Source organism: Pecten maximus, unplaced genomic scaffold (genome assembly GCF_902652985.1).
Source record: "Pecten maximus unplaced genomic scaffold, xPecMax1.1, whole genome shotgun sequence".
NCBI classification, from domain to species: domain Eukaryota; kingdom Metazoa; phylum Mollusca; class Bivalvia; order Pectinida; family Pectinidae; genus Pecten; species Pecten maximus.
In genome coordinates, this window is record NW_022981243.1 from 1 (window position 1) to 9,990 (window position 9,990).

Sequence of the window (9,990 nt, forward strand, 5' to 3'; positions counted from 1 at the left end):
ATTAAGTTGCTTATCAGCAAGATGAGCGTGGAAACAGATAGAAATTGAGATGCTGAAATAGCAAGGCGTCGTCATGAATATTAATGTTTATCATTAGCAAAAAGGTCAACGAGACCATTTATGTAATACATGCAGTAGGGTGGTTTCATCATTTCTTTAATAGTTTTATAAACATTTCTATACTGATAACGTGGTTGTGTCCAGAAGGTTAATTTCGCGAGTTCGATACGTAAACTGTACGCATGTGCGCATGTGGTTAATGTTGCATATATAATTAAAAAGAACTAAAATCGTTATGTTTTTAAATAAATGCATTATTACATAATTTCCCCATCAGGTCCGTTTGTTTCCTGGACCGGATTTTAATGTTAGGTGTCCAACGTCCTTATCGGGAAGCTTCAATTTTTTCAAACATTGACACATTTGAATTTCATTGTGTTTGTTTTATTGCACACACTGTGATATGATCCAGACCTACACCAGTGAATTGACTACACATAATTTATCGTCTTCTCTGACAAACTACTGGTATAGCAAATATTCAAATTGATACAAATAAGACGAGAAAACCTACAAAAAGAGGCATCATATCAATCTATGAAAATGGCAAATTCAGGTGGAAAATTAACTTGAACTTGACTTAAATTTGACCTGAAATTGACATGACCTTTTTACACCGTGATTGTTTTTGCAAAAAGACGTTTCGTTTGTTTGAATATTCATATCACTACAATACACAAGCAAAATGTAAATTTGGGTAAATTACAGGCCGAATTCAAGTCTATTTTTTTCATGAATCGTGACCTGAAAATTTTATGTGAAATTGACCGGAATCACGTTTATGTAAAATGCTAATATTGTATTTCAAATCGACCTGATTTATGCAGTAACAAATCGTACCAGCAAATTCTTACTGGAAGTACATATAAGTCTTTGTATCGAACGTATCAGGATCAACTTTTGACAACCATTGTTACCGGCTGCGAAACCCTCACACACTATGTCAAGGTATAAGTAAGTGTAATGACAGTAGGTTTATAACTTTGCCATGATATAATAGAAATGTTCATATTGAAAAATTGGAATACCGGTATTACTGATTGACAACTAAAACATGTTAAAAGGATTCTTTCGTCTAGTTATCCGTTTATTTAAGAAATAATTAAGGATGATTCGTGTATTGTTGCAGGATATACAACGAGGACGAGGATATTTTGCAATTACATTAATAACGAAGGCCGCAGGCCTGAGTTAATAATTAAAATTGCAAAATATCCGAGTCCGAGTTGTATATCCTGCAACAATACATGAGTCAAAGTTGATTATTTCTATTCTACCATGAACTGTTTAATTCTGAGATATACCTCTTCCTAATAGAAAAACGGCAAAGAAACCCCCGGAAAACCTTGTAATTTAGTATTGTTAGTATTGCATTATTTTGCTGATAAAGTATACATTTCTTTACATGCACTACAGTACTACAATCAAGAACATCTATCGTATGGCATTGATTTTAAAGATTTAAGTAAAATAGGGATGAAAAAAACCGCCTTCGTAGGATTCGAACTCGCGTCGTAATAAAAAGATAGGAGACTAACCCACTAGCCCACTCGGCTACAGTAACCGTATAAATGAGGGGTGAATATTAGATACATAACATTGTACCAGCCGTGACTCACGAGCGTGTATTATTGACACGAGCGTGTATTATTGGCAAATAATACATGGTTTTAAACCAATCAAAACTGACGTTGCATAGCAACCATGGTAGAATTTATAATGATCTGAGACTAAGACTAAATTAATGTTATTATAAACTAGTTTAGGAAATGTTCTAATGGAGGGATATAGCCATTCACTATAGGCGTTGATCGAGATTTGATCGTTGTTGGAATATGAATCGGTGAGTGAAAGTGCGAAGTGTATTAATGCAATTAGGTAGTATTGATTGTGAAAGGATAAATTCAGTTTATTATTTCAATAGCTGATTCCACGTTAGATGTTGGTATTATTTCTCTCTCTAGTTATTTTCCGACAATGAAGATGAAAAGCAGGTTTACCGGAGGTGTGGACGATATGTACAATGTCCACGGTCACGCTGGCAATCTCTGTCGGGAGGCAATATTAGAAGGTTTAGGTAAGAATATTGTCTTCAATATCAGTTCATCTTTGTAAGATTAAGACACGAGAATAGTAAAAAGAGCAAACGAATATCTTAATAGGAAGAAATGTCAATGTAGCAATATGAATTAGATTGGAGAGAAATATAATCTAACCTAGTTTGATCTGTTGAGTAGATGAATCAAGATACATTTCAGAGGGTCGTTTAAATGGAACAAAATTCATCAATCTGATGGGCCACAGAAACTGATATAATTTTTCTATTTCCCATACATTCTCGTTCCAGTGAATCTTGAATACACCATTTTATGTCTAGGCTTGTAAAACCCTTAAAAGTATAAAACAAAATATATTGATTGTTTTAATAAATGTCCCTTTTTTCTTTCCTGACGTCACTTTACCTGTAGATCAAGAAACGTGTGACGTCACAATTGAAATGATGTATATTCAATCATATTTCTTAAAGATGTTATTATCAAACGTATGAGTTACATATTATTATATATAATGTGAAGAAACGCAAAGTTTAATTATTCACTATTCATTGCAAGCAGTACAAAATTTGTTTTTGAAATATTAAATTCATATTTCCTATATTAATTTGAACACACAGGAAGATTAGTTAAGTCAAGATTGGATTACCCTACAGTGGAACCAGTAACCATAGCAGATTTCGGGACTGCAGATGGACGAGCTGCACTTTCTATCATCAATGAAATGATAGGTAAATATATTAAACTAGCAATGGATATTTGAAAATGAGCATTTACTACAAAAAAAAAATTGATCAAATGTGAAAAATCTCAAGACCCACATGATTTAACTGTGGTGCATTCCTTCTTTGCAGAGATAGTAAGAGTAGTTGATATGAGCTGATTCGACTTGTTTCATTTTTTAATTTTGATTTTTTAATTTTTTTTAACAAGAGGCCCATGGGGCCTGTATCGCTCACCTGGTTGGATTAGACCAAATGTCAAAATAATGTTCATGTTCATGTTCAATTCATTTTATTTGTCAATCTCAAACAATGCTATGTATGGTTATGGTGTGGGGATCCCAATTGCTTTAAAGAAATAATGAAGTCCAGACTCTCTAAGGGTCTGAAAGACCTCAAGAATTGCTTTTAGAACATCCATTCATAACTTTATTACTAGTAACGATTTAAAAGAATTACCTCTATTTCCCCTAAGGGGCCCCGCCCCTTTGGCCCCTCGGGGGTCAGAGTCACCATTTATGCAAAATCTGTTCCCTTTCCGCAAAGGATACTTCTGACTAAATTGGGTTCAAATCCTTTCATAACTTTATGACTAGTAGCGATTTGAAGGAATTACCTCTATTTCCCCTTTAGGCCCCGCCCTATTTGGCCCCTTGGGGGTCAGAGTCACCATTTATGCAAAATCTGTTCCCCTTCCTCAAAGGATGCTTCTGACTAAATTGGGTTCAAATCCTTTCATAACTTTATGACTAGTAGCGATTTGAAGGAATTACCTCTATTTCCCCATTAGGCCCCGCCCCATTTGGCCCCTCGGGGGTCAGAGTCACCATTTATGCAAAATCTGTTCCCCTTCCGCAAAGGATGCTTCTGACTAAATTGGGTTCAAATCCTTTCATAACTTTATGACTAGTAGCGATTTGAAGGAATTACCTCTATTTCCCCATTAGGCCCCGCCCCATTTGGCCCCTTGGGGGTCAGAGTCACCATTTATGCAAAATCTGCTCCCCTTCCGCAAAGGATGCTTCTGACTAAATTGGGTTCAAATCCTTCCATAACTTTATGACAAGTAGCGATTTAAAGGAATTACCTCTATTTCCCCATTAGGCCCCGCCCCTTTGGCCCCTCGGGGGTCAGAGTCACCATTTATGCAAAATCTTATCCCCTTCCGCCAAGGATGTTTCTGACCAAATTTGGACAAAATCCAATAAGAATTTTTTGACTAGTAGCGATTTGAAGCAAATGTTGACGGACGACGGACGGACGACGGACGGACGCCGCACCATGGCATAAGCTCACCGGACCTTCGGTCCCGGTGAGCTAAAAATGTATACTCTAGATTTTATTACAGAGTTCATACAGAAAGAACTGGGACAGAAACAAGCCATCGTCGTCTATTATAACGATCAACCTATGAATGATTTCAACATCCTCAGCGAAGTGATTTCAGGTCGTATGAAAGATTTCAAATAATGTTTAGGTTGTCGTAGTTTGTTATTAATCATATTGTTTTTATATAAATCCATTCATTGTCAAGATGAATAATTACAGACTGTGAAAAAGTGACATTAGCAAGACAAAAGTATATATGCTTTATCTTGAAAACATTCCAAACATTCTTTTTAAATACATGTTTTGTTGCTATTCCTATTGTGTTTTTTTTTTTTTTTTAATCGGGGGAGAGGGTTGTTTTTTTTGTGTGTTTATCCATGATATGAAAATATACGATTCTTTACGTAGAATTTTCCACTTAACTTAAGATAGGGAACGAAACATGGGTTATTGCCTACAGAAATAAATATAGAACACCATACTCATCAATGACACTTTAATATTGTTATTTAGGTAATACACAGAATCCCGGACTAACTCTCACTGGTAACGTCTACCCAGTAATGATACCGAGGACTATGTATGAACAGTGTCTCCCTGATAACACCATCGATTTGGCAATATCAGCTGCAGCTACACATTACTTATCTAAACAGTGAGTGTTAATCTGAGGAATCAAACATGTTCAGCTTTAATCTTAATCAACACTTATCTTATCTTAAGAAAAAAAATACGTTAAATGGAAAACGGCTATTAATCCACCTATCCTAAAAATGACAATATGTTGTCGTATAAATACACCAACGAGACATTGATGCACAGGAGGCTTGTAAACAGATAAAACTCTTTTTTTTAATGGTTTAGAGGTTTTTAGTAATATAATATGCTTCATTTTTAGGGTATGTCAAATTAAAAACGGCGTATTCATTGACGAGGCGGATGACGAACAACAAGAATTAATGAGGGAACAGGGAAAAACTGACTGGAGGGATTTTGTGATTTCAAGAGGAAGAGAACTGAAACCGGGTACGTTTTGAAAATGATTTCTTAATGTAGGTATCCTTAAATTTGCTGATCTAGCAACGTCAATAGCGGCACTGGGTGAGAAAATACACTCGTCTCATTTAGACAACCCATTACTTATTATATTAAACATTAATTGGTACCAGACAGCTTTATAATGCCAATGATATACAAATTTTTCTCAAATAAATTTTAATATTTGTTGGAAAAAAGTAATACTTGGATTAATCTTTTTTCTTTTCTTCTTTTTTTGTGGGTTTGATTTTCAGCGGAATTTCTTATTTTAATATATTTTAATATTTGTTGGAAAAAAGAAATACTTTGATCAACCCTTTTTTCAGGGGGGTTTCTTATTGTATTGAACGCATCGTCAAACGATAGTGAAGAAATGTCGTCGACGAATAAGAAGGGAAAACTCCTATTAGGAGGTATCGTGTCAGATATGGCCAGAGAAGGAATAATAACACAGGTACATGAGTTAATAATCTATTAAAATACGTCATTAATTTTATATTCAAAGGTTTGTTACAAATATAACAGCTAATGTGAAAGAGGTTGATGTCTTAGGAAAAACTATTAACACACGGTTTTGAGGGAGGCAGATTGATGAAGTTTTATAATAGACATAACCATTTCATATGGAGTCATTCTATATTCCTTGTGCGACATGCCGTCTGATGTTGTCTACGTTTCTTTGGCCTGTAGGGTGATATATATCTTGTCTTCATCCGTGATCGAGGCCGATATAGCTCAGCCGGTTAGAGCGCTGGCCACGTAACCTCAGGGGAAGGTCTTGGGATGCATGGATCGATACTCCCGTCACGTGGCGCATTGTGTTTCTCGGAAAGTTGAGAATAGGGCTGGCTCTTTGCTGTCTCGGTTGTGTCATTTGACAAGATACTTTACATAAATTGCCTGTTAAATTGATTTTTGTTTCAAATAACTGCGATACGAAACTTCAGTTTTGATGTATCTACAGGAGGAATATCTGGCAACAAATTTCCATGTCCACTATCTGAGAAAGGCAGTGGATTTTAAGGAGCCTTTTACCGGTACTTTACCGGAAATAGGAGAACTCGGATTGGAACTTGTATCAATGAAATCAATTAAATACTACACACCTAACCCGACAGTGGACATTGTCGACAAAGGTGAGATTTGTTCATACAGATAATTCTACATCGAATCCATCCGAGGTGCGTTGAGCGGAAATGTGATGTTTTGGCTCACTCTTTTCAGAAGCAAATACAAATGTAACATTTAAACATTGTTATCTCAAACTCTGATTACTCTAAACCTCTGCGTAACCTCGAAATAAAAGTTTAGTTCCAATAGCATCATACATGAAATGTACTCGGTTTACACGAATACTCGAGAAACCTTATGATCTAACTAACTTTCTGATAACAAGGTTCGAATATACATCCACAGCGGTAATATTTGACTTGAACTCCACAAACATGTTAGATAACAAGTTAAAATATGGCCAGGGAGGCCTAAAATGTTGCTTTGCAATCATATTTGGCTTCAATGACTATCTACCACAACTTTCTATATTTGTACCTATGATATATATCTGTCAGATAAATATTGTATACTGTTTGCTACTTAACACCGAGACATCTATCATTTGTACACCCATTACGTTCCCATATCAACAGAGATGTGCTATTTTCCGTGGTGGATTTACTTGTCCTTACAAACATGAATAATCACATTATCCTCTTTCTGGACAGCTTCATTATTTTTCACACTTGTTTGGCAAAAGTCTTCTATGCTAATTACTTACTTTATTGATGCTAATTACTTACTTAATTGATGCTAATTACTTACTTTATTGATGCTAATTACTTACTTTATTGATGCTAATTACTTACTTTGTTGATGCTAATTGCTTACTTAATTGAGGCTAATTACTTACTTTATTGATGCTAATTACATACTATATTAATGTTAATTACTTACTTTATTGATGCTAATAACGTACTTAATTGATGCTAATTACATAATTTATTGATGCTAATTACTTACTTTATTGATGCTAATTACTTACTTTATTGATGCTAATTACGTACTTTATTGATTCTAATTACTTACTTTATTGATGCTAATTACGTACTTCGTTAATCTCGTTGGGAAATATTCTCGTACTATATATATCACTGTAAAGTAATTATCGGTTTCATGCAAAATATTAATTTGAGGTGACTGTACTTTTACTGTTTCCAATCATCACCTCATACTGACAGCTACAGAGACTTTTAATAAGACATACTGGATGGTGTCGTACCGGTTTTTTGTGAATAGTTAAAACATCTGAAAGAGACAAATACTTAGTCGTTTACTTACATCCAAAACCATAAAATATCCTCTCATGCCAACTTGAAAATTCATGTGTCAGTTAACAATTCAAGATGGCCAAATATCATTTTGAACAAATTAAGAAAATATTAAAAATGATGATACTCAATTTATGTTTCTGATTTCTCCATTTGACAGATATGGTAGACAAGCTGAAGTACTCCCAATGGATAGTTGCTATGGTGTATCCATGGTTTTATCACGTGATTCACGGGGGATTGTCGGATTCTCGAACTAAGGACGAGAAAGAGACGATAATAGCCCAATACTTTAGCAGATTACAGAAGTTTGCCTTCGATAATTCCGACTTCAAACCATACCTAATATTCACAGAAATTGTAATCAAGAAGAACATGAAATAAAAAAAAGGCATACAAATAGCTTGTAAAAGTGTGAAATCCCTATATTATCATATTTGATAAAAAAAATATATGTGATATATTATGTTATATATGAAAATGATTCTGTTTATCGATATTTTCAAAGATATAATGAAATCTCCAAATCATATGCATTATGAATAAAAGTTAAGACTCCTCGCACGCCTCCAGCCGGACTAAAAACAGAAATCCATTCAAGTTGGTATACCTTGTTTCGGAATTGTTGTATTTCCTTTTAAAAACTGTAACATTTCTATAGTTTATTTCTTTTCTACTTTTTTCCTACATATTCATGTTTATGTATGAAACACATTCCAATGTTACAGTATTACCTTATAATTGTCCTTCAATGATTCCAAAATAAAAATATGTATTTCACCCAAAAACAAACAAGTATTCAAGTTTATTCTTAACAAATTGTATCTCCCTTGCACATTTTTTACAGAATTTCCAGTCTGTATTTTTGCATCATTATCAACGTGGCAATGAAAATGTATGGGTAAAACAGAATAATTGTGATTATTTTCATCAGAATATATTTTTATCTAGTAATATTTAATTTTTGTTTGTTTTCATGATAAATACTCAAATGTGATTGGTCGAAAAATTCTTTTCATTCTTCTATGAAAGAAATTCCGAGAATGGCGCGAAAAATGTGACGTCACAATACGACAATTGACGTTGCGTATTGATTTGAGAGAAAAAATCCCATTTAAAACCAGTAAAATTGTACATAAAACATGTTTTAAATTAGAAAATCATTTACAAAAATTAATTATAAGCGTTGATGTCAATTATTGTTTAGTTTCATCGGGGTATGAAACAAATTTTGTTTGCAAACTTCGGTAAGAATCCGCTACGTGAGTAATTCCGGAATAGAAGCCGTTTTATCTCAGGTCCAGATCCATTATGGCAGTTCCGTTGAATGACCTTTGGCGCATGCGAACAGAACACTTACCAAATCCAAGAGACGTTACTGTATCACGAAGGAAGTTACTTGCCGTGAAGCATTTCTGCCATTATTTTTATGGCAGGATATTTAATCTTTAGTGGATCATGCTGCTTTCCGTTGGCTCCTCTCAACTTGCGATCCTGAAGGTCAAAGTGCATGGTGGATCCCTTAGATACGTGCCGGTCCACAGTTGAATACCGAGCTGGGAAGAAAACATTCGAACACAGATGCGGTGTCCATGTAAGTAGCGTTGGCTGGAAGAAAACAGTATGACAAGTTCGAAGGCAGCAGGATGATGGCCAGAAAAGTACGAAAAGGCTGTGAGCTGAATTTCTTGCTAGGCTAATTGAAGAATAAGAACAAACTTCCATAGACGATTTTCCAGTGGCATCAACGGGTCTCAAAAGTTAATCGCTCAATGGGATTTGCTTCGTGAAGTGTACAGAATTTTATTCAGGAGATGGCAAAATGAATCCGAATTAGAGAACACAAATATCTTTATTATCGCCAAGCTACTACGTAAATCCATCATTCAGTTACATTACGCGAAAACTGCGGTACATTTGTAATAAAAAAAATCGTCCGGAAGGTCAGAATTAGATTTTTCTTGAGAGGACTCGTGTCTGTCGTCACAAAATCGATCGCATGATGTCCTGTCTGTGCGGCTGGGAAAACCCCTATCCAGAGAAAGAAAGTTCTGATGAGCCTGTATCTGTGTAGGGAACCTATGGAGAGCGGGGCTGCCATTCGGAATGTCATTGGAGTTCCATTCAGGTCAGGGTAGACATTTTGACTCCAAGGTTATGAAGGAGGTTTGAGAGTTTTTGGAGTAACCAAGTCCAGACCTATACCATAGTTCAGATATTGTACGCGATTCTAGAAGACTACAATCAAATCACTTAGGATGAATACCTTCCTTTCTCCTAATAGCATATAGGTCAAGTATTCAAGAGAGCTCCGGGTTAACGACACATTTGCTCACCCTGGGCAAAGGGATCCGACATCCGGTAGATGCCATGTTTCCTCCCTTTTCAAAGCCAAAGACCACAGACGATCCATCCGTAAGTCAGCTGTCAAACAGAAGTACCACGACAGAAATATCCATAATA

The 9,990-nt window shown here is 35.3% G+C and overlaps 1 protein-coding gene across 1 annotated transcript; it reads left to right on the plus strand.

Moving 5' to 3' along the window:
• Positions 1-2,037: 2,037 nt before the first annotated feature.
• LOC117319973 (probable S-adenosylmethionine-dependent methyltransferase At5g38780) lies at positions 2,038-7,911 on the plus strand. The gene is made up of 7 exons (XM_033874671.1): positions 2,038-2,137; positions 2,771-2,845; positions 4,679-4,820; positions 5,064-5,191; positions 5,530-5,657; positions 6,168-6,339; positions 7,688-7,911. The coding sequence occupies exons 1-7, from the start codon at positions 2,038-2,040 to the stop codon at positions 7,909-7,911; spliced, it is 969 nt and encodes a 322-aa protein (XP_033730562.1).
• The last annotated feature ends 2,079 nt before the right edge of the window (positions 7,912-9,990 follow it).